This window comes from Notolepis coatsorum (genome assembly GCF_963971535.1).
Source record: "Notolepis coatsorum genome assembly, chromosome: 1".
Taxonomy (NCBI): Eukaryota; Metazoa; Chordata; class Actinopteri; order Aulopiformes; family Paralepididae; genus Notolepis; species Notolepis coatsorum.
In genome coordinates, this window is record NC_140165.1 from 61,921,693 (window position 1) to 61,947,553 (window position 25,861).

At 43.5% G+C, this 25,861-nt stretch overlaps 1 protein-coding gene across 1 annotated transcript in view; it reads right to left on the reverse strand.

Moving 5' to 3' along the window:
* Positions 1-24,033, reverse strand: part of tubgcp3 (tubulin gamma complex component 3) — a 111,116-nt gene extending 87,083 nt beyond the window's left edge. The window contains 3 exon segments of the mRNA XM_084323527.1: positions 9,125-9,232; positions 23,836-23,895; positions 23,898-24,033. Coding sequence (XP_084179653.1) covers positions 9,125-9,232; positions 23,836-23,895; positions 23,898-23,910 — 181 coding nt within the window. The 5' untranslated portion in view covers positions 23,911-24,033.
* Between the last annotated feature and the right edge of the window lie 1,828 nt (positions 24,034-25,861).

The following is a 25,861-nucleotide window of genomic DNA, read 5'->3' on the forward strand; positions in this document are numbered from 1 at the left end:
GTAATGGGGAACAGGGCTGTAATGGGGGACAGGGCTGTAATGGGAACAGGACTGTAATGGGAACAGGACTGTAATGGGAACAGGGCTGTAATGGGGAACAGGGCTGTAATGGGGAACAGGGCTGTAATGGGGAACAGGGCTGTAATGGGGAACAGGGCTGTAATGGGGAACCGGGTTGTAATGGGGAACAGGGCTGTAATGGGGAACAGGACTGTAATGGGAACAGGACTGTAATGGGAACAGGACTGTAATGGGAACAGGACTGTAATGGGAACAGGACTGTAATGGGAACAGGACTGTAATGGGGAACAGGACTGTAATGGGGAACAGGACTGTAATGGGGAACAGGGTTGTAATGGGGAACAGGGCTGTAATGGGGAACAGGACTGTAATGGGGAACAGGGTTGTAATGGGGAACAGGACTGTAATGGGGAACAGGGTTGTAATGGGGAACAGGGTTGTAATGGGGAACAGGGCTGTAATGGGGAACAGGGCTGTAATGGGGAACAGGGCTGTAATGGGGAACAGGGCTGTAATGGGGAACATGGTTGTAATGGGGAACAGGGCTGTAATGGGGAACAGGGCTGTAATGGGGAACCGGGCTGTAATGGGGAACAGGACTGTAATGGGGAACAGGGTTGTCATGGGGAACAGGGTTGTAATGGGGAACAGGGTTGTAATGGGGAACAGGACTGTAATGGGGAACAGGGTTGTAATGGGGAACAGGGCTGTAATGGGGAACAGGACTGTAATGGGGAACAGGACTGTAATGGGGAACCGGGTTGTAATGGGGAACAGGACTGTAATGGGGAACAGGGTTGTAATGGGGAACAGGACTGTAATGGGGAACAGGGTTGTAATGGGGAACAGGGCTGTAATGGGAACAGGGCTGTAATGGGGAACAGGACTGTAATGGGGAACAGGACTGTAATGGGAACAGGACTGTAATGGGAACAGGGCTGTAATGGGGAACAGGACTGTAATGGGAACAGGACTGTAATGGGAACAGGACTGTAATGGGAACAGGGCTGTAATGGGGAACAGGGCTGTAATGGGGAACAGGGTTGTAATGGGGAACAGGACTGTAATGGGAACAGGACTGTAATGGGGAACAGGGCTGTAATGGGGAACAGGGCTGTAATGGGGAACAGAGCTGTAATGGGGAACAGGGCTGTAATGGGGAACAGGACTGTAATGGGGAACAGGACTGTAATGGGGAACAGAGCTGTAATGGGGAACAGGGCTGTAATGGGGAACAGGGCTGTAATGGGGAACAGGGTTGTAATGGGAACAGGACTGTAATGGGAACAGGGTTGTAATGGGAACAGGGTTGTAATGGGAACAGGGTTGTAATGGGAACAGGGTTGTAATGGGGAACAGGGTTGTAATGGGGAACAGGGCTGTAATGGGAACAGGGTTGTAATGGGGAACAGGACTGTAATGGGGAACAGGGTTGTAATGGGGAACAGGGCTGTAATGGGGAACAGGGTTGTAATGGGGAACAGGGCTGTAATGGGGAACAGGGTTGTAATGGGGAACAGGGTTGTAATGGGGAACAGGGTTGTAATGGGGAACAGGGTTGTAATGGGAACAGGGTTGTAATGGGGAACAGGGTTGTAATGGGGAACATGGTTGTAATGGGAACAGGGTTGTAATGGGAACAGGGTTGTAATGGGAACAGGGCTGTAATGGGAACAAGGCTGTAATGGGGAACAGGGTTGTAATGGGGAACAGGGTTGTAATGGGGAACAGGGTTGTAATGGGGAACAGGGCTGTAATGGGAACAGGGTTGTAATGGGAACAGGGTTGTAATGGGAACAGGGTTGTAATGGGAACAGGGCTGTAATGGGGAACGGGACTGTAATGGGGAACAGGGCTGTAATGGGAACAGGGTTGTAATGGGAACAGGGTTGTAATGGGGAACAGGACTGTAATGGGGAACAGGGTTGTAATGGGGAACAGGACTGTAATGGGAACAGGGTTGTAATGGGGAACGGGACTGTAATGGGGAACGGGACTGTAAAGGGGAACGGGACTGTAATGGGGAACGGGACTGCTAAAATCATCTCTCATTTCATTGAGCTGGACTTAACACGGCACTGTCCTCATGACATCAGTAGAGGACACGTTCAAAAACCCAATAACTCTCCACTAAAGTCCCACAAGATTCACGTGTGCAAAAATAAATCAACATTGGATTTATTTTTTAAGTGGTCCTTTCTAAAAAAGCTCCAGCGCTAAGTGTAAACACCAGACACGCCCAGGGTCAATCTGTGTCCCGGGTTCCCAGCTCAGCTCATTAAAAATGCATCACACTCACTGAGTGGCAATTAAGTCAGACCTTGGGACAAAGTGGACAGTCAGCCGTCCCACCAGAAGACATCAGAGAGACCAGTCGAGTGTCTCTGTGAGGCTAAATAAAAACAAGTGGTGAGGTGCCCGGTTTTTTTCTTCCTCTCCTTTGCTTATTTCCTATACAGCTGGTGTCAATATTTAGCCACTAATGGAGCAGCTCTGGCTCCTGTTGAAGGGGAGATGTGCTGTAATGGGGCAGTAAAGGTTAGCTGCCAGTGCCCAGACAAGGTGTTTTCTGAAGAGGGGAGATGAAAGCATGAGGTGTAAGAGCAGAGTGGCAACGCGCTCAGAGACAACATTGTAGACCAGGGGTGGGCAATTATTTTTCCCAGGGGGCCGAATGAGCAACTGAAAATATGTTGGAGGGCCGGGCCAAAATTCCAAACTCAATTATGCATAATATACATTTTATTTCTATATAAAAAGCAGTAAATGGCATTGTTTTGACCCCTGGTAAGAGTGTATGTTATTATTTGGCAATTAAAATGTGAGGTTAGCTTTAAAAAATATAATTTATTCAAATATAATTTATTTCCAAAATGATAAACAAAATGTGAAACATTAATAACAAAGGGCATTTTGAGTTTCATATACTATTGAAACAAGGATTTTCTTAGCTTTCTAAAGACATCACATCATCTTATAGCAAAAATAAACAAGACATGTCACTGAAAAGAAAAGTATCCCAGTTTTGTAGCCTTTTTTACTTTACATGCCTATATTAAACATTTAATGTTTTCAGAACTGTGCAAAAAAAAAGAAGAAAAAATACCAAGTGTCCCATTTCACTTGTTATATTTCCACATTTTAGTGTTCAGTTCTTTTTTTTTCATTCAGTGTGAGAAATCCAGTCTCTGTTGAGCTTTAACAAGTCCATCAAAGTCAGGTTGCATGTCTGAGGTGAAGATGCGAAGCACAGCTGCCAGATGTTCATCAGTGAGAGAGGATCTGTACCTGGACTTGGTAAACGTCAGCGTTTCCGTTAGCCGGTAATTACCGGTATTTGACCGGCAAAATATGTTGAAGTCCGAATATTTAAATCTCTCCGGTCTTAATGTCCGGTGAAAATAATTCTTCTAAGCACAATTTTATTATTTGAATTGTATTAAAATCGGCTAAAATTAAATAGCCTATGCGAATGAACGAAACAATAATTCCATTTTCAGTTTCATTGTTGCTTCACTCCGATAGGATGGCGCCGCTCAGATGTGAAACTTATTTTTCTTTTTTTTTTGAGCCTGCGCGCTCTGGCCACCATAACGACAAACAGGTATACGAGGAAGAGAGAGAGATGGCGAAACAAGCTAAGCTTAGTAAATATTTCATGAAACCAAGCACAAGCAGGTCTAATAATGACAACGAAGCTGAGTCTTCTGAACTTGAAGTCACAGAGACCGCTGACGCTGATGCCGTGGTGGCTCCCGCGGAAAAGAAACAAAAATGTCGAGCGTACTTTTACTATTAATTTATTGATTGAACCACAAAGAGCATCCCCAGTCTGCTGCTACCGTTGCGAGCCTCGCCTGTTCCAATGGGGATCTATTAAAGTCGAACCAACAACTAAAGTGGCTGTTCTCGCAGCCGTCGCAGGTACAAAACGGATAGGCACAACGAGAGACGGGGTGAGTGACTAGTGTTGACTGCAACTGTTGGTTGACTGCCGTGTCACATAGTAATGCATATTATTGATTATAACTAAATGTAGGCTATAACCTATAATGAAATTAACAAATGCGTTACACGCATGTGGCTCGTCCTCTCTGCATGTGGCGACGAGCTAGCAAACGAGGCAATGTGATGATCAACTACAGTTTGCTGTGTGTGAAGTTGAACATTATGATATGTGTGACGTGTCTGATACAACGAGGTGAAGCGATGTCTACTCGAGATTCATTTGGGGGTGCGTGTGACAGAGCTGCTGCAGCGCAAGCCTGCGGGGCGGGAGCTTGATGCTGGTAGCGTATCGCACTAACTTGAGAGGCGAGAGATAGTAATTTGATTCTGCAAATCAATTTCTCATTCTTCGCTTGATATAATTAATACACATGTCCAATTATAACGGAATTCGTTAGCTCATAAAAATGTGATTATAATAGACTGCTGTTTAAAACTCTGACCGGAATATCTCGAATATGTCCGGTGATAGAAATCTTGCAGGACACCCAGACCGGCACGAATATGTTCTAACGGAAACGCTGGTCATGACTGAGAATGTCTGTTCACATATGTAGGTGGATCCAAAGAGAACCAACATCTTCTGAGCATGTCTCCTCATGTTTGGAAAGTTCTCCTCCTTGAGAGCAGAGTAGAACCAGGGCTCTACAGTGCGACCATATTGCTTGCATATGCCCCTAAAAATATTTGTGTGCGAACCTCAAAAGTAAATTAGGCGCACGGTGTGCGACTGCAGATTACAGCCTTCAGTCGTACTTTTTATTTCTCCGCCGAGAATCGTTAAAAAACTACAAGTCCCACATTGCACTCAAGCCAACGGTCCAATCACAGTAGAGTGAAGTGACTGGTTTCATGGGAAATAAAGCAAATGACCAATCGGAAGCTCTCATTTTGCTTGTTTACTTCCTGAAACTCCGCCATTGCGATCAGGGCTCTCGTTTTCCGAGACACTAACTTATTATATAGTATCTCTCTTACCAATAGCAATAGATTTTAGAACACCTAGATTTATCGATAGCAATAGTAACATAACGTTAATGAAACAAAACGAATGCCTTGCTTTGTTAATCATAACATTGATGCAGTAGCGTATGTCGGTGTGTTGGCTGTAACGGACATGACAATAACATAACGTGTACATATTGCGATAATCTATTCTAACATTTTCAAATCGATGCAGTTGAATTTCCCCCTTAGGATCGATGCATTGTTACACCCCTACACCAAAGTCACTGGCCCACTGTGTATCTGTGTGTATAATAACTTGGCTAGCGTTATCAACAGCAGAGATGGGCTAGGGTCCAGCTGCAGCACCGGACGGCTGGAGTGCAAGCGGTGTGATGTAATTGGCAGACTCGACTGTCAATCAATGGTCTACCTGACACGCAAACTCATAAACAATGTTTCTGTACTGGAGGTGTACAGTATTTCAATAGGCAACCCTGAAAGGATTATTTTTCTAGAAGAGCAACACAGCCAAAACATAGGCATTGTATGCATAAAAGGGGCAAAAGCTAAAGTTAAGTGACTGAACCTTTTGTAGCAGTAGTTTGATTTGATAGTTTATTTGATAGGGACAGCACATGTACATCAAGTACAAAATACAAAATATAAACATGCAGGGTTGTAGCAAGAGCTAATTTACACACATGCACGCACAGTACAAATATACATTTATTTTTGAAAAAAAAAAAAAACTCTTGTTACTTGAAATATTTTCACTGTGCTCCTAAATATTTTTGGGTGCTCCTAAATTTCTTTGTGTGCTCCTACATTTTTTCATTTAGGAGCACATGTGGTTAGCGTAGAGCCCTGTAGAACTCTAGCAGTGATGCTGACTTAAAGTGCTCTTTCAGTAGTGAATCAGACTGCAGGTCAATGAGTTCAAACTGAACAACTATCAACACTGCAGGTAAAGGGAGAGGAAACCAGCTGCATTTCATCCTCAACCTTTTTGAAATCTTGAAAACGCCTTGAAAATTCATCATGCAGTGCTCCCAACATGGATGAGTACCTGTGCCGGTGATCAGCTGATGGTTTGACTTCTTTCAGGGTTTTTATGTGTTTGAGATTGTTGCTGCCTAGTTGCCTTGAAATTAATTGCAACTTTGTCATGAAGGCTTTCACATGGCTATGCATTTCATGAGCAAAAATGCCCTTGCCCTGCAGTTATGTGTTCAGTAGGGATGGGTACCGTTCACATTTGAACCGATACGGTACCGGTACCTGTGAATCGATACCGGTACCCAACGGTACCTTTTTTCTATACTTTAGTCTCTAAAAATGTAATCTACCTATCTCAGTTGTGAAAAAAAATATCCAAACTTCAAATAACCACACTTTCGACCGTTTTCGGCTTGCCCCGACTGCTTCGTTGTTGAATCAAGTCAAATCCTAGGTAAGCGTATATTGTGCATGTGAACGTTGACATGAAAATAAAAAAGTTAAAAAAAATAAAAATAAAAATGATGTAATCTTTCGCGGGCCGGTCAGAATCATCCCGCGGGCCGTATCCGGCAATGCCCAGGTCTGTTGTAGACACACACAGCACATACATACTTTACACATACTGTATGTACTAGGGACGGGCGCGAGTAATCCATTACTCCAGGACTCACCGGTGTGTCTGGGAATGGTTTGTGAGGTCTGTGAGTGGTATGTGAGTGGTCTGTAGGGCTGTCTTAAATACTTCGAAGCTTCATTCGATGGGCATGGGATTCGAATATGATTCGATTATAAAAAAAAGAAAAAGAAAAATATGATTTTTTTTTGTGTTGTGCAAAATAAACTCTGCCTCTCTTTGTTAACACTTTGACTGCCATGAAACGTCTTTTGACGTCATTGCGGGCCATGCTCAAGTTGCCGGAGGACGCTGTACAGCGTCCTTATATCAATATTTCAAAAATCTGCGATCTGATTCATATGTCCCCTCCGCTGGCCTGAGATCCACCAGCAGGACCCACTGAGCTCTCTGGCGGTTCAGGAGCGCCATCTGGTGGCCGATCGGCGCAATCGCCAAACAGGATGTGCCATAGAGGTTGTGCTAGACGTCCGTAGTACTTCCGGGCGCTCGCTATAGGTCATGGGACTCTGGCTCGTCACGCTACACAGTGATCGATTGGCAATAACTCGATAAACAACATGATTTGGACGTATATACCATTATACAAGCTGGAGATGGACCGGGTAAAAATATATCCCATAATGATAAGATTTCTACTCTACGATGATCGCCCAACGGCGCGCGGAGACTGGGGTGAGTTTCAGCGTGTAACGTTACCGTCTTCGATACTAACTGCTATTATCAACATTTGACCCACATTAGATGATTGGTATAACGCTGCCCACGGAATTATAAACGCCCCCTCGCCCATCCGGTCAACATCAGATGACGTGTAGTAACTTCTAGAAGTACGTCTAGTTGGAATTTTTTATATCGCGCTGATTGCCATCAAACTGTATTTCATCATCAATATAATGCATTTGGGGCTATATATCACGTTCTGGAGAAAGCTGCAGAAAGAGATGAAAACATACTTATACATTAGAGTATTAGACCATACTTTACTATGAATATGTGAATGAAAAAGTTTAACGTTGCTACACAATGAACAATACATATAGGACTTTGAATGGGCCCTAATAATGGCAATGTAGCAATAGAATTTAAAAAGTTATAGCCCTGCAAAGAAGGGGACTTTCTCCATAGACAAATAGAGCCGGCAACCTATGGTATATCATGAATTTAACCCAAGGCAACCAAAGTGTTTTAACACTATGGTCGCCAAAAACGCCGTAGGACGTCTTTCCCCGCCATGCTCATTCTGCCAAAGACGCCGTACCACGTCTTTGATATCAATATTTCAAAAATCTGTGATCGAAATCATATTTCTCCCCCGGAGACTTGAGATCTACTCTTGATCCCCTCTCAACTCTCCAACGGTTCAAGAGCGCTATCTGGTGGTAAGATTCAGCGTTATTTTTTAATGTGTTCGATACTAACTGCTCTAATGATCATATCACCCACACTAGATGAATCATCTAACGTTGGCCACGGAATTATAAACGACCCCCCCCCCCCCCCCATCCGGTCAACATCAGATGATAAGTAGTAACTTCTAGAAGCACGTCCATTTGAATTTTTTTATCTCACGCAGATTGCTATCAAACTGTATTTGATCATCAAAATAATGCATTTGGGGCTATAAATCACGTTCTGGAGAAAGCTGCAGAAAACGATAAAAACATACTTATACTTTAGACCGTATTTTAGTATGAATATGTGAATGAAAAAGTATAACGTTGCTACACCCTGAACAATAGATATTTGACGTTGAATGGGCCATAGTAATGTCAATTTAGCAATACAATTAAAAAAGTTATAGCCCTGCAAAGAAGGTAAACATCCCCATAGACAAATAGAGCTGGCGGAGGATGGTATATTAAGAATATAAGCCTGGCGACCAAAGTGTTAACTACAACAAGCAATGCTGTTTGTTATTTAAGATGAGGTCGGACTCGGCACTGACAAATTTGTGTTCATTGTGCTGCTTTTATAAAGCCTCAAATGACGGCTTACAATATTTCATGAAAGCAAAGTGTTTCGTTTGTCTAAGATTTAAAAAGGTTTAAACTTTACAATTTCGAAGCTTCGAATTAAAATCGAATCTCGGCCCTGAAGCTTCGAATTCCAAAAAATAAATCGAAGGTCAGCCCTAGTGGTCTGTGAGTGGTTTGTGAATAGTTTGTGAGTGGTTTGTGAGGTCTGAGTGGTTTGTGGGGTTTGTGAGGTCTGTGAGTGGTTTGTGAATAGTTTGTGAGTGGTTTGTGAGGTCTGAGTGGTTTGTGAATAGTTTGTGAGTGGTTTGTGATGTCTGAGTGGTTTGTGAATAGTTTGTGAGTGGTTTGTGAGGTCTGAGTGGTTTGTGAATAGTTTGAGTGGTTTGTGAGGTCTGTGAGTGGTTTGTGAATAGTTTGTGAGTGGTTTGTGAGGTCTGAGTGGTTTGTGAGGTCTGAGTGGTTTGTGAGGTCTGTGAGTGGGGTTTGTGAGGTTTGTGAGTGGTTTGTGAGGGAAAAGGTCAGTGATGTCACTCACACTCTTTCTTGATCTTCTCCGACACCAGGAACTCGTCTCGCTCGATGGTGGGAGCGTAGTTACTGCCGATCACTCTGACGGCGTACTGGAACTGGTGGGCCACTTCAGCTGGGAGGACCGACACGTTACTTATGTACATGAACATTACATATGAATGGAGTAACAGGGCTAATAACAGACTGGTTACATGCCTCTCTTCAGCTGGGAGAACAGACACGTTACTACATGTATATGAATGGAGTAACAGGGCTAATAACAGACTGGTGTAGGGCTGCACGATTTTGGGAAATAATCTAATTGCGACTTTTCTGACAGATATTGCGATTGCGATAAAATTTGCGATTATAATTATAATTTTTTTAACAGCCCCACAGAGGTTTATTGTAAAATGCGGCTTGCGTCTGGCCTACGCGGTGGGTCTTTTCAGGACACCGAGCCTGACATTTTTTCTTTTTACCTGGGAATCGATACCGGTACCCAACGGTACCTTTTTTTCTGTACTTTACTCTCCCTCTCTGAAGTCTAAACTTCACACACACAATCTAAAACCCCTTACCTCCCTCTCCCAAACCGATCTTGTATCTCAATGGGACTTCCTGGTTAAATAAATAAAAAATTTAAAAATAAATAAAAATAAATAAATTGCGATTTAAATTTCTTTTTGCAATTTGATAATTGCATCGTTCCAAATCGCGATTTCGATTTAAAACCGATTAATCGTGCAGCCTTAGACTGGTGACATGCCTCTCTGACCCGACTCTGCGCTGCAGGGACTCACTGGATACAAAGTCGGGAACCGGTTCACTTCCGTCTGGAGCCACTTCATCATCTAGTCCAATCTGAACGCTCACCAAGGACCGTCCAGAGCCACCTCCTCTTCCCAAGAATAGTCATGTTTTATCCATAATGAATTGTTTGTTCACCAGTGTTTTTGTGCCCACATTAAGTCTCTAATTGTATAATAACTGAACTGCGACAAAAGAATGCACTAGTCTACACCTGGCAACTACAACAAAATAATGACCAACATCTGGTATTGCGATGTTGGTCATTATTTCATCGTAGTTACCAGGTGCTGGTCATTATTTAATCATAGTTACCAGGTGCTGGTCATTATTTAATCATAGTTACCAGGTGATGGTCATTTATTTAATCATAGTTACCAGGTGCTGGTTATTATTTCATTGTAGTTACCAGGTGCTGGTCATTATTTCATTGTAGTTACCAGTGCTGGTCATTATTTCATTGTAGTTACCAGTGCTGGTCATTATTTCATTTTATTACATGGCGTTTTCACATTCGCCGAAATGCTTGATTGTGATTGGTCAATAGCGCTCGGTTGCCCCTAGCAGCGGTCAGTTATCGATAATTCACCGCTGCCAGGGGCAACCGAGCAATAATGACCGGTGATACGGGTAACTAGCGCTATTGACCAATCACAATCGTGACCGAGCAATAATGACCGCTGTTTGCAGCTGGAGCAATCAAGCCCACTGACACACACTGCATCAGTGCAATCAGACACACCTGCCGGCTGCCGGCGATAATAATAATAACTTTATTTGGGCTGACTGACAGCGGAGCCACAGAACAACTGCGTCTGCATTAGGGCTGGGCGATAAAACGATAACGATAACTATCGCGATAAATTATTTCCTCGAAATAAACATGAAACGTGGTCGCAAAGTTTCGATATATCGATTTTCCAAGCTTGGATATGAGCACACGCACTAACAACCAATCGGTGAAGGAGATGGCCGATAGAGGAAGGAGACCCGGAAGGAGGTAGGACTCGGTAAACAAGGCTGGCTATGGCTAATTAGCTTGCACGCCGCTATTTCACAGGTTACCTGCCGAGTTGGTGTGTGTTTTGAATTCTGAGGGTAACTGTTATAGTAGTGTGGGGTATACGGTGGACGTCGTTGCAATGAATTGGGCGGAACAGAGTATTTTAGGGTCATTTTTTAGTACATTGTCATGAAATACTCCGCTTGGAAACGAGGCTGGCTATGGCTAATTAGCTTGCACGCCGCTATTTCACAGGTTACCTGCCGAGTTGGTGTGTGTTTTGAATTCTGAGGGTAACTGTTATAGTAGTGTGGGGTATACGGTGGACGTCGTTGCAATGAATTGGGCGGAACAGAGTATTTTAGGGTAATTTTTTAGTACATTGTCATGAAATACTCCGCTTGGAAACGGGGCTGGCTATGGCTAATTAGCTTGCACGCCGCTATTTCACAGGTTACCTGCCGAGTTGGTGTGTGTTTTGAATTCTGAGGGTAACTGTTATAGTAGTGTGGGGTATACGGTGGACGTCGTTGCAATGAATTGGGCGGAACAGAGTATTTTAGGGTCATTTTTGAGTCATGAGATACTCCGCTTGAGATACTCCGCTCTGCTAACGTGCGCGGACTGATGACGACATCAATTCGACTCTCGAGACATTCACAGCAGCAAAACAAGTCAGCCCGCGTATCGGCGCCGGGCATAATAAGTTAATTAAACTTGACAGACATTATATCGACGATAATTATCGATATCGAGTTATATGAAAATAATTTTATAATTTTATCGCGATAACGTTTTTGGTCATATCGCCCAGCCCTAGTCTGCATTTGATCTCGTCTTGTCGATGGTGTAAAATGAATTAGGTATATTGTTAGTAAGTTAGCCATGTAATAAGCGGGATAATGTATAGCTATACTCGGTCATTGTCGCAAAATAATTGACCTTCACTGATGTTTAGAACAACTCGGCGAGGCGCCTCGGTATTCTAAACTCTGTGTCGGTCAATTATTTTGCGACAATGACCTTGTAGCTATACATTATCCCTTACGTAGTTACCAGGTGCTGGTCATTATTTCATTGTAGTTACCAGGTGCTGGTCATTATTTCATTGTAGTTACCAGGTGCTGGTCATTATTTCATTGTAGTTACCAGGTGGTGCTGGTGATTATTAACTTTGTAAGTACCAGGTGCTGGTTTATTTCATTGTAGTGTGCAGTGCGTCAAGTTGATCAGAAGCATGTGGTCAGAAAAAGGAAAGTTGGTGAACAAACGATTCATTATGGACTAAAAACTCAATTATTTTTGATTAGAGGAGGCTTTGGACCATCTGTGGTGGGTGTTTGGAGAAGACTAGAATAGATTTAGTGCGTCCGTTCGAGTCGTTACCATGTTTTGAGTGAACTGGTTCCTGCCTGTTTACAGTCCCTGTGTCAGGTTCACACTACTCTGAACCCCGTGCTCGAGTATTCTTGTTTCAATGTATAAACAAATGAGCAGCAGTTAGCATGGGTACTTCATTATATCATATGGCTATTTGACTGAGATTGTCTTCAGCTGAGCACATCTCCTAGATAGCCTCATCACCGCCTCACTTGCTGCCAGGAGTGGGATTTGCAACTGGGGGAAAAATATCAATGTTACTTAGATAGCACAAAAAGCTATGTATGTAGCAAACAAAAGTATAAACGAGAAATTAACGTTACTGATCAGCCAGCGTTTCCGTTAGAACATATTCGTGCCGGTCTGAGTGTCCTGCAAGATTTCTATCACCGGACATATTCGAGATATTCCGGTCAGAGTTTTAAACAGCAGTCTATTATAATCACATTTTTATGAGCTAACGAATTCCGTTATAATTGGACATGTGTATTAATTACATCAAGCGAAGAATGAGAAATTGATTTGCAGAATCAAATTACTATCTCTCGCCTCTCAAGTTAGTGCGATACGCTACCAGCATCAAGCTCCCGCTGCAGCAGCTCTGTCACACGCACCCCCAAATGAATCTCGAGTCGACATCGCTTCACCTCGTTGTATCAGACACGTCACACATATCATAATGTTCAACTTCACGTATACAGTCATTAATATATTCCAAATAAAATAAGTCCCTCGATACTCCGTGCTGCTGCTGACTTGAAATAAAATAGACCGATACGCAGTCGGTCCGACACTAAACAGCAGTCTGTTATAATCACATTTTTATGAGCTAACGAATTCCGTTATATTGGACATTTGTATTAATTATATCAAGCGAAGAACTGAGAAAGCAGAGAGACGGCAACATTATCGTGGGTTTGCGTGACGACTCTCTCCACCTCGCAACGACTTATTTGCAAAGAGTATGGCGCTGCAGAGAAGCTGTTCAGCTGTTATTGGCTCTTTTCTGGGAACCGCACAACAGCGCCCCCCACCCAACATTGGCTGAAAATGGCTGAATTGGAGTACTGCTGGAATATTGCATTGTACTGCTGGTACTGCGGCTCTACAGCTTCAGAAAAGTCCGCACACCCAGCACTAAGCTCTCGCCGACAACGTCGTTGTCATTATTAGAAGCAACGAGGAAACAAATGTAATGATCGTTTCGTTCATCGCATAGGCTATTTAATTTTAGCCTATTTTAATACAATTCAAATAATCAAATTGTGCTTAGACTCAGGGAATTATTTTCACCGGACATTAAGACCGGAGAGATAAAATATGTCGGACTTAAACAGATTTTGCCGGTAAAATACCGGTAATTACCGGCTAACGGAAACGCTGGATGGCTGTATGTACTCTGTGGGTCACCCATCTGCATTGCATTGAAATTAATGTGACATCCATGAATGAATGAATGAATGAATGAATGAATGAATGAATGAATGAATGAATGAATGAATGAAAACTTTATTTAACTTTATTAGATTGCAGAATGGGTACAATACAGTACAGCTCAATACACACAACTGCTAAGGGGATGCAGACCAGAGAAAGACGTTTGTCTTGTTTACATCAGGGTCCCCCATTTTCAATTCATAGTGAAATGAAATGGCCCATGGCCTTAACACTTTGAGTGCCCATGACGTCATATCACATTTTTTTTTATCCACTTTCTCCCATTTTTCTATATTTTCTCCCATCCCAATTTCGTATCATCCAATTCAACCCTCCCCTGTCACGGACGCTGTTTCTTGCCTCCCACAAGCCGGCTGCAATGTGGACTAAGTCATACATAGCACAAGTCCCCTCCGGTACTTGAGGTAACAGCAGTCGCATCTTTTCACCTGCGCAGCTCGATCTCTCAGTGGCGAGGAGTAACGCGTGGGAGGCTCACGCTGCCCCCGACACTTCCTGATTCTACTGCGCAGGCGCACCAACCGACCTGTAGGAGTCGCTGTCCACAACGCCCGATCCCCACCCATCAGTTTCCCACCCCCTAATACGGCCAATGTGTATTAGTACGGACGACCAGCTAAACTGAAAGCAAATGTGGAGCGCTGGGCTCGAACTGACGAGCCCAGCGTCTCCAGCATTTCGTGGCGAGCGCCTTGCCCACTACGCCACGTAGCCGCACGTCATATCACGTTTTATCAGCCCAATGCCTGAATGCCCACGACGTTTATTAGCGTTGTTTTTTTATTAGCGATCTGAATTCATATTTCATCAACCAAGTCTCCCGTTGGTACAGCAGCCCTGTAGGAGCTCAGATGTGAAAAAACCGCCCCCTATCGTCTCCCAGATGGTAATACACCCTTTTGGAATGGACTCAATGAAAATGGATGAGAAAAAAAAAATCCGGAATCCACATTTTACTTCTCAGGCATGTAACCCGAGCCGATCGGATTCATTGTGGACCCTCAGAACAGCGTGGAATACATATGTACAGCAGGCCTGTACAGTGCGACATATATATCGCACGTGCTACAGCAACAGCGGTCTGTGCGATGGATGGATTTACTTCAGTAGCACTGGTGCGATAGGGATTCGGTTCATATAGATACTCTTATTTTGAAAATCCTGTAGCGGGTCTCATTTCTGCCCACGCGCAGCTCCAGCTAGGCTCCGAAAGCTAGCAACGTTCAGGTGCATATGATAATCTTATTTTGAAAAAACTCTTGTGACAACTCGACGAGTCATATCCGCCCTATCCGTGCGCCTTCTGCAAGCAGAGCAGCGCGTTGGTCGGTTCACTCGGTTGGTGCGCACTGAACTGCTGCGTTAACACAGCAGTGCGCCTACACGTCCCGAAATAAGTCCGTGGTGGGTTTTTTTCTCGCAACGGGTCAAATGCATCTACATGCTTTGCACCGTCGCCATTCCTTTATGCGCACATCGCCCGAAATTAACGTTTATGTACCATTACAATCACTACAACGTTAGCAAGCTAACAAGCTAATCCTGATCACAGGCAGAGCCAGTAGACACAGTGTGGACTGGGGAAAGAGAAATGGGGGGGCACTCTCTCCCCTTCCCTGTGTGTGTGTGTGCGTGCGTGCGTTTGGAAAGATGATGAAGTCACTAGTCAGGACAGGAGTATATTATAGTAAACTGAGGATGGACAGATAATGTTGATATTCAAATATAAACAAGTTTCGACAGGAGTGGAAGTTTGAAGACAGACTAGACTACAATATGATGCGGGGGTGGTGAGTTGAAACAGTGTGTGTGAATGAATGAATGAAAACTTTATTTAACAGATTGCAGAATGGGTACAGTACAGTACGGCTCAATACACACAATTGTTAAGGGGATGCAGACCTGAGAAAGACGTTTGTCTTGTTTACATCAGGGTCCCCCATTGTGTGTGTGTGTCCCAACCGACCCCACTTCTATGTTTCAATAAATTATTTGCATTTAAAACTATTAACGCTGACTCATTCCTTCAGTCCACTCAAAATTATGCTAATATTCCTTATGTTGTTTATGATATTAATTGAAAATAGCATATGAGAGTATCATAGTAATAATAACACATGGTGATATACTAAATGACAGCCAAACATGGCACTGCAACTAAATAACACAAATACAATAGGCACATTTGTGACTGTTACAAATATAACACGTTTTATACTTGTGCTACAAGATTTTGGCCTGTGCTACAAAACTATAAACCTCTGTAGCACCAGTGCTATGTGCAAAAAAAGTTAACGTACAGCCCTGTACAGTATATAGCGTTGGATCAATAAAAGCAATCGATATTTGGAATGGCGATCAGGAATTGGAATAATCTTTTTGGATAACATCTGATCTCACGTAAGGAATCTATTTTACAAGTCTTAGGATATCAGACCTGTTTTGACGGAGATATAAGCTTTTCCCCTATGTGTGTGTGTGGCTGTGCGAGCGATCAGGAAATAAGATAATCGATTTTTCAGATCGCCTATATATAGGGATGGGTACTGAATTTGGTTCTTTTGAGGTACCGAACCGAAACACGTCGGTACTACCGAGTATCGATTCAAGTGAGATACTTTTTTCTTTTCATGTCAACGTTCACACGCACAATACAGGGCTGTACGCGAAGCTTTTTCACTAGGGGCACACTTGCCCCTAAATGAGAAATTTAGGGGCAAAAAAAAATTTTAGGGGCAAATTTTTTAATAACAATTTTACCATTATAGTGAAACAAAAATATGTTCCTCCTGCCTCATTACTGTGGTCCTTTTATTTAACATTTAAGTGCTTTTGTTGTCAGGTTTGTATCTTTTATAATGAACCAACTGAACTTCGTATTACCACAGCTGCAAACCAGGGCTCCAGACTAACTTTTTTCACCACCGTCCCAAAACCGTCCCGAAATACAATTTTAACCGTCCCAAAGTGAATGTAACCGTCCCAAAAATCAAATGTAGTTTCTTTACTTTGGTTTTGTCGTCTATAGTTGTTATTGCCATAAGAAACACCATTCAGAGAAGGGGAGAATAAATTGATTTAGTCAAAAGGCTCCCATGGTGGAAAGATTTCACAAGAATAATTATAATAAATGTAAAAAAAAAGTGTTTAACAAGGTGCTAGTATAGGGATATTTGGTCACGGTGCTGTTATAGTCAACCAATTGGAGCCATCTTGATTATTCCTTCCATAGGAAAATATATTTAAATGTATTTGTATTTTATTTCGTTTTAGTTTTTTTTGTTATTACAAATGTGTGTTTATGGTTGAAAATGTTAGAGATAAATAAAGATCAAATCAAATCTAACTGAATAAGTTATCCCTCTTCTAACAAGAAAGAAAAACTTAGTTTAGCTTTAAACTATATAATGTCATTGCGTCCAGAGATTCCACCTTTGATAACTAAAGTAATGACACTTGACTAGTAATGAAACATGTCCCTTAGATCGCGCTGTCCTCCTGAGTCCTGGTCGATATTGATAACTGCTGCTAAATTCCAGCGGGCCCTCCTCACTGAATATGGATTCATTGTGTAGCTGCAGAGTGAAGTTTGCCTATAGCCTGTCGTCTATTTCTCCGCGTTCGTTTAGATAAATGTAACGTTATGCCAATTAACTCGCAATGGTAGTAACATTACGTGTTAGTATAGAATCGAATAGAAATCCTTTAATAATCAGTGGCAGTCTGCACGTTAGTCAGTAACGTTAGCTAGCAATAAGCAGCTATAACTAGAACGCGTCGATAACTGTATACAGTTCCAATAGACTAACATTACACTTCTGTGATTTAAATGTGTCCTCACCTTAGACTCAGGGGTAGTATTGCTGGATGCAGTTCCCTGTTGGTCATTTTGGGTCTGTGTTTATCCTCTTCAAATAGCGCAGCATGTTTGCGGTGCTCTCGTCACTGAGAGGATGCCACAGTATAGCGCGCGTTTTTTTTTTTTTTTATAACATTCTGATCTTTCCGCGGTTCTTGTACAGTGGTCTCGTGCCGTGCGACTGTCAATTACCAGCTGTCATTCACTGTGTCAACCAGGGTTAAATACCAGTGGAGAAAGCCTAGGTAAGAGAGATTTCCCTCACCTGTTAACATGTTTTTCTTTTTTGATGCGAGATTCATTTGGGGTGTGACGCTGCTGCAGCGCGACTGGTTGATGAGGTGGGTAGGAGCTTGATGCTGGATTAGCGTATGGCTGCATTGGGAGGCGGAGATAGTCATTGGATTTGGCAAATCACGCTACGTTTAGACTTCAGTGAACTTAGTCAGCACGAGACATTCACCATTTGACAGCAATATATGCGCGCACTGACAGTCGGCCAATTGACATTTCCTGTGAAAAAAATCCTCTCCGTCCCGGTTGCGTCCCAGCAAAGATTTCTGTTCGTCCCAAATCAATATTTGATCGTCCCCGGGACGACGGGACATCGTTAGTCTCGAGCCCTGCTGCAAACATTTCTTCTTTCATTGATAACGGTGTATTAACAGTGTTCATAGTCAGTATCTGCTGCACACTGCAACACAGCTCTAAGACATACACTAAATCATGCTCTTTGTTTCTCTTTCTCCCTCTCTCTTCCACACACACAGTCACACACACACACACACACACACACACACACACACACACAGAGCTCCCTCCCCGGGCCCCTGTCCTGTAAGGTATTGGCTTGCGTTGCTACACGGACACATTTGTATGTTGCACCATGGTACTTCCTGGCTTACAGAGTACAGACTAGTAAACAAACACTCCGTCTCTTATTATATGTGAACTAAAGAGTACAAGGTTTACACAACAGCCCCCACCCCTTGTTTTATTGTATTTGTACCTGTACTACCTGCTGTCAGCTGTTTATCTCTCTCTGTGAGCTTGATTAGCTAGCGTTAGCTCACGTTAGCTAGCGTTAGCTCCGCGGCTAACCCTGAACTAAATCAATGACTAAGTTCTAAAGCATTTCGAGTAGTTTTCACTGCACATAGAAGTAGCCAAACAGCGGGAGCATTTCGGGAGTATATAACCAAAACCCAGGCAATTTCGAGCCCTTGGCTTGCCTTAAGGAATCAAATAGTCTGCCATTAGCTACATGCTAACATGCTAACGTTATAACGGTCGGGAAAACCTGGCAGCGATAAGGGAATTGAAAGTCACAGGCATGCGATTCCAGGTGCCTGTGACTTTCTATGAAGAAATGAGCTATGAAGAAACTTTACTTTTCTTCATAGCTAAATCAGTCTATCAGAGTGAGTGCTCAGCCTTGGATAATTTAGGAGTGAAATGCGAATGCAAGACTTGAAATCACTACTCGCAAGCCCGCCCCCAAATATTATTTACCAATCGCAACGGCCAATTAAAGGGGCAATTCGCGATAATCTCATCGCAGTGTACAGTGCTGCAATATATGCTTACCTAGGACTTGACTTGATTCAACAACAAAGCAGTCGGAGCAATGGCAAGCCGAAAACTGTCGAAATTGTAGTTATTTGAAGTTTGGATTTTTTTTCACGACTGAGGTAGGTAAATAAAATTTCTTGAGACTAAAGTACCGAAAAAAGGTACCGTTTAGGCTTGGGCGGTATGACGGTATTAAGGTATACCAGGGTATTTAGAAATACCTACGGTATTGATTTTCAATACCGTCCGTCACCGTCAAAATCACAGATGTGCTTCAGTTTCTATAACAGTGAAACGGAGTTTTGAGTGTAGTGCACACACTGAGTGTAGTGCACACACGCGCCAGCAGAGGGCGATACCGCTCTAGTGGAGCGAGTGGGTCACAACGGTGTTCACGTTTTACGGTAATGTTGCGACAGTGCTGTGAAAATACCGTAAAGCGTTGTGACGAGAGCAGTGTTGTTGTGGACATAGATATATATGGTTGTGGAGCAATCCAATCCGTCTCTTATTATATGTGAACTAAAGAGTACAAGGTTTACACAACAGCCCCCACCCGCCTTTTTATTGTATTTGTACCGTCCTGTACTATCCGCTGTCAGCTGTTTATCTCTCTCTGTGAGCTACTGAGCTTGAATAACTAGCGTTAGCTCACGTTAAGTAGCATTAGCTCTGCGGCTAATCTTAGATTACCCTGAACTAAATCAATGACTAGGTTATAAAGCATTCGAGTAGTTTTCACTGCACATAGAAGTATCCAAACAACGGGAGCATTTCGGGAGCATATGACCAAAACCCAGGCAATTTCTAGCCCTTAAGGAATCAAATAGTCTGCCATGGCTATAGGCTAGATGCTAACGCTAAAACGGTGCGGGCTTCTACCGGTGCGGGACTACCATTCTGAGAGCTGACGATGATTTGTTTACTTGGTAACACGTAACCCCCCCCCCCCCCCCCCCCCCCGCTGATGAAAATGAAAGTCATACCGTCAAATACCGTGCACCGGGGTATTATAACATAAAGGTTTGCCGGTTTGAAAATAAGGATACCGCCCAAGCCTAGTACCGTTGGGTACCGGTATCGATTCACAGGTATCGGTTCAAATGTGAAAGGTACCCATCCCTACCTATATAGCGTGCATACGTACACATTATACTATCGATAATCTAGCGTTTATTTGAAAACGATTCATAAATAGGCAGAAAAATTACAAAGTTTGTGTGTATTCTAGAATATTCCAGTAAAGGGCGATTATCACGGAATATTTATATTTTCCTTGAAAACAAGGGCGTTTCAAAATGCTATAAAACGAAAATGAACCGATAAAAAAACAATCCGTTTCGACAATGTTGACTGCAAACAAGTCATTGATAAGCGACGGGCAGATCAGACACATAGCCATAATTTAAAACATAGATTAGGCGTTTTAACGCTATCATTGAAGTGGGTGGTGGCACTCAAGCACTAAATCGTGCGCCCCCCCTGCTGGCACTGAAAGTGTTAAAGTTGCACGTTGCTGAAGTTAGGGAATACATACATAAGTTGGGTTTGGATTGAAGCCGGCATGATGCTACTGCAGCATCTCTAGGGCTACGTTTGCATCCAAACTGGGCAGTGTAGGTACATGTAGTACAGGCCTGGTGTACAGTAGGTACATGTAGTACAGGCCTGGCGTACAGTAGGTACATGTAGTACAGGCCTGGCGTACAGTAGGTGCATGTAGTACAGGCCTGGCGTACAGTAGGTGCATGTAGTACAGGCCTGGCGTACAGTAGGTACCGGATCTCCTCTCTGGTAAACAAGAATACCCTGAAGACTCTGGCAGGAGCACTCATTCAGGGGTACTACGACTATGCTTGCACCTCATGGTACCAAAGCACCTCAAAGGCGCTAAAAACAAAATTACAAACATCTCAAAACAAACTGGTCAGACTACTGCTTGACCTTACTCCTAGAACCCACCTCACCCCTGCCCACTTTGACAACCTAGGATGGCTTAGAGTAGATGACAGAGTACAGCAACTTGCAATGGGCCTGGTCTACAAGATACACTACACGACCAAGGTACCCATGTACATGGCAAAATACTTCCCAAAGGTCAGTGAATACCACGATCACAACACCAGAGGGAGCTCCACAAATCATGTTAAACCCAGATTCGGCTCAAATAAGGGACTAAACACGTTTCGCAATTATGCCACATCAATGTGGAACGCCCTACCCAAAGCTGTAAAGGAATGTGGATCACTACCCACTTTCAAAACCTCTCTCAAGAGACACCTACGGGAGACTGCAATTCAACACTGGCCCCTGTAAATATCCTAACCCAACCCCCTCCAATGTACAGTCATTTACCTAGTATGGTTGTCAATAGTCCAATGTACAATTTTGTTTGTTTGTACAGAGTCTCCCCCCCCCCCCCCCTCAATGTACAGTTTTGCTTGTTTATACAGTGTGCCCCCCCCCCCCCCCCAACCACCTCCAATGTAAATTACCCAGTATGGTTGTCAATATCCCAGTGTACCCAACCCCCCCCCACCCAACCTCCTCCAATGTACAGTTTCTACGTCAAATGTATATACTCCCTTTTCTTGACTGCTTCTGTATCACAAACAGTACTGTATTTGCAAATCTGGTATGTCATAAATGTATAGATGTAGCAGTACTGACTATCTGTATGTCATGTATGTCCAGGGGAGGAAACTAACTTTTTGGCTTACCAGCCAACTGGCGAGTATCTGATTTTTTTTACCAGCCAAACAGATTTTTTACCAGACAAAAAAAATCGCTAATTGTGATAATTACTTCTTTGTATGTCAAGCCGCGTCAATGTTGTGTATGCATCTGGGTAGGCACACTGTGCCTTTAAGACAGCACGGTGGTCTTACGACAGTGCTGTCAAGTGTTGTGGTAACGTCAGTTGGGTTGGTGTGCTGTTGACGTTGTGTGCACAGTGCACTGGTTGAGCTAGCCCCTTTCGTGACTGCGATGTGCAAGCCAGGGGCTTTTGAGCATGAAATAAAATGTCTAACCTTACGTCGTAGTCCGGTGCTTTTTTGGAAACATTATAGTCATAACAGATATACACCTAGCTGGCTGCTTTGAGCACACGGGGCTAACGTTAGCTAGCAAGCACCTATATCTAAAACGCTAACTAGAAGCTAACCACCGTATACAGTTCCAGTAGACAACATTACACCTCTGATTTAAATGTGTCCTTAGTAATTATACTCGATGGTTGTACTAGGGTTGGATGCAGTTCCCCGTTGGTCAGTCTGTCTGTTTTCCATATTCTGCTGTGTTTAACGTTATCTGTTTGCGAGTGCTCCTGATGGCTAGCCTAGTAGTACCGCGGGACTTTTATTATTATTATATGTCCGCGAGTTGGCCAGTACTGCGCAAACGTTTATTAAACATTATATGTCCGCGGGTGGTCTTGTGCAGTGCTCTCGTGGCACTGTCAACTAAAGCGAACACTCAGAAGACGCGCACCGTTTGCCAGTGCAGTGATTGGAGAATGTTTTATTTTTTTGTATACTCGCCAGACTGGCGAGTGGTCTTCATGAATCACTCGCCAAACGTAAAAAATACTCGCATTTGGCGAGTAAAGTGGCCTAATTTCCTCCCCTGTGTATGTCATATATGTCCTGATGAATTGAAAATGGGGGACCCTGATGTAAACAAGACGAAAGTCTTTCTCTGGTCTGCATCCCCTTAACAATTGTGTGTATTGAGCTGTACTGTATTGTACCCATTCTGCAATCTGTTAATAAAGTTTTCAATCAATCAATCAATTCAATCAATCAATCATACATGTAGTACAGGCCTGGTGTACAGTAGGCACATACAGGCCTGGTGTACAGTAGGTACATGTAGTACAGGCCTGGCAGCATACAGTAGGTACATGTAGTACAGGCCTGGCAGCATACAGTAGGTACATGTAGTACAGGCCTGGTGTACAGTAGGTACATGTAGTACAGGCCTGGCAGCATACAGTAGGTACATGTAGTACAGGCCTGGTGTACAGTAGGCACATGTAGTACAGTGTACAGGCCTGTCATACAGTAGGCACATGTAGTACAGGCCTGGCGTACAGTAGGCACATGTAGTACAGGCCTGGTAGCATACAGTAGGTACATGTAGTACAGGCCTGGTAGCATACAGTAGGTACATGTAGTACAGGCCTGGCCGCAGAGCAGACACCGACTAGCAGCCGTTCAAACTGTCCCCGACAGGAGAGTCAAGGCGGCACTGTGTCCAGCAGTGAGGGAGGGGACTCAGTTCAAGCTTAACGTATACAGATTTAGAAAGACAGACGTTAGTAGTCACTGACGGGAGAGTTACAATGAACTGTCAGTCACCTAACAAATCAATAGACAGACAGACAGTAAAAGAAGAGCAGTCAGCTAGCTAGTCACAACGTCAATGCTGTTTATGATGAATTGAAAATGGGGGGACCCTGATGTAAACAAGACGAAAGTCTTCTCTGGTCTGCATCCCCTTAACAATTGTGTGTATTGAGCCGTACTGTATATTGTACCCCATTCTGCAATCTGTTAATACAATCAATCAATCGATCACTGCTGCGACTGCGAGGCTAGCCGTGCAGGGGTGTGATGCTACAGATGTGATGCTAACAGGGAGCTACAGCTACCTTCGCTCTTGCCGGTGATTCTGCAGCAGAGGCTCTGGAGCAGCACGTTGGGAGACTTTGCTCCAGGGCGGCCATGGCGGCGGCTTCTTCTCTTCTTCCCCCCCGTTAACGGAATAATAAATGTCACGGTTATACAACAGTGTTGTCAACTATAACTTAACTCCTCTCTCTCACTCCCCCAGCAGCCATTTTGACAGAACCCGCCGAAAGCAGCGTCTGTCGGCAGCAGCGTTGCTAGCTGAGGAGGGATGAAAACATTGCCCCCCCGGATAACTGTTTTACGAACAATGGTTCCGGCATGATAGGTTCCTACCCCCCACAGAACTCTGGAATTCTCTTTATAATGAGTTGAAGTACTGTAAAAATATTTTCCAACTAAAAAATACGTTTTAAAGACAGAACAATGAGAACATATGAACAGCAGGTATCAAGTTTCAAGTTCAAGTTCTTTATTAGTTGTCATACAGAAAGAAGTACAGAATACTTTTATACAAAATGCTTCTTTCTGTTTAGCTCCAGAGACTGTGCTAGACAAAAAAGATAAGTATAAAATAAAATAAGTATAGCAAGTAAAAAATAGAAGTCACGTACGTAGACACAAGTGTTCAGTATGTACGTACAATGTTCAATGCAGAGTAGAAGTAACTGAGTTACCATACAATATCCTATACAATATACTAATATACAATCTACTATATAGTGCAAAGCAGAAATGGGATGAGGTACAATTTAGGTACAATTTACAGTAAGGTGTACTGATGGGTTGTAGTGCAAATTATTTTCCAATCAATATAAAGTGTGTTTAGGTGTTCTAAAGTGTGTAGAGTGGGTGCTGCAGTGAGTTGTTTGTTTAAAGTGAGTGTGTGCGTGTGGATGTGTGTGCTGTGAGTGCATTTGATGGTTGTTGCATAGTGTTATTGTTCGTTGAGCAACCTGATGGCCTGGGGATAGAAGCTTCTTCTGAGTCTTTCTGTGCTTGCCATGAGACTCCGGTATCGCTTGCCTGACCGCAGCAGTTCAAAGAGGCAGTTGTTCGGGTGGCTCGAGTCTTTGATAATTCTCTTAGCCTTACCCATGCACCGCTTGTTGTAAATGTTCTGGAGAGTGGGAAGCCCCCCTCCAATTGTGCGCTCGGCTGAACGGGCCACTCTCTGTAGTCTGTTACGGTCTTGTGCAGTGCTATTCCCAAACCAGGAGGTGATATTGCCAGTCAGAATGCTCTCTATTGTACATGAGTAGAAGTTCTTAAGGATCTTCTGACTGACTTGGAACTTCCTTATGCGCCTGAGGAAGTAGAGCCTTCTTCACAACACTGTCAATGTGTGTGGTCCATGTCAAGTCCTCGGATATGTGTGCCACCCACACTATAGTAATCTATACTCTTTTTATTTCTTTATTATTATTCTTTATTCCGCCGATTTTGCAAACACAACTCCTGCCAGAGCGTTCGCGCCCCATACAAGTGAAAGGTATCAAAACGACCGGCTTGCTCCAAGTCACAGCGCTATTGCTTTTCGGAAAGTTAAATAAAATGCATTATTATCATTGTTATTATTAAGACCTGCAGCTAAAATGTTGTATTCAGTTCACTGCATGTAACGTATATCAGCACCACGCGCGTGGACAGCTCCGCCAGCGTTCTTGGGGTGCGCTGAGGTCTATAAGGGGATCTGGACCCCACCCTCCTTCTCTCCCCATCCTCCCTCTCTCTCTCTCTCTCTCTCTCTCTCTCTCTCTCTCTCTCTCTCTCTCTCTCTTTCTCTTGATCGCTGCCACTATGGGACAGAGAGAGGGAGGGAGAGAGTGAAAGAGAGAGGGAGAGAGAGAGAGAGAGGGAGAGAGTGAAGAGAGAGAGGGAGAGAGAGGGAGAGAGTGAAAGAGAGAGGGAGAGGGAGAGAGAGAGAGAGGGGAGGAGAGAGAGAGAGAGAGAGAGAGAGAGAGAGAGAGAGAGAGAGAGAGAGAGAGAGAGAGAGAGAGAGAGAGAGAGAGAGAGAGAGAGAGAGAGAAGGAGAAGAGAGAGAGAGAG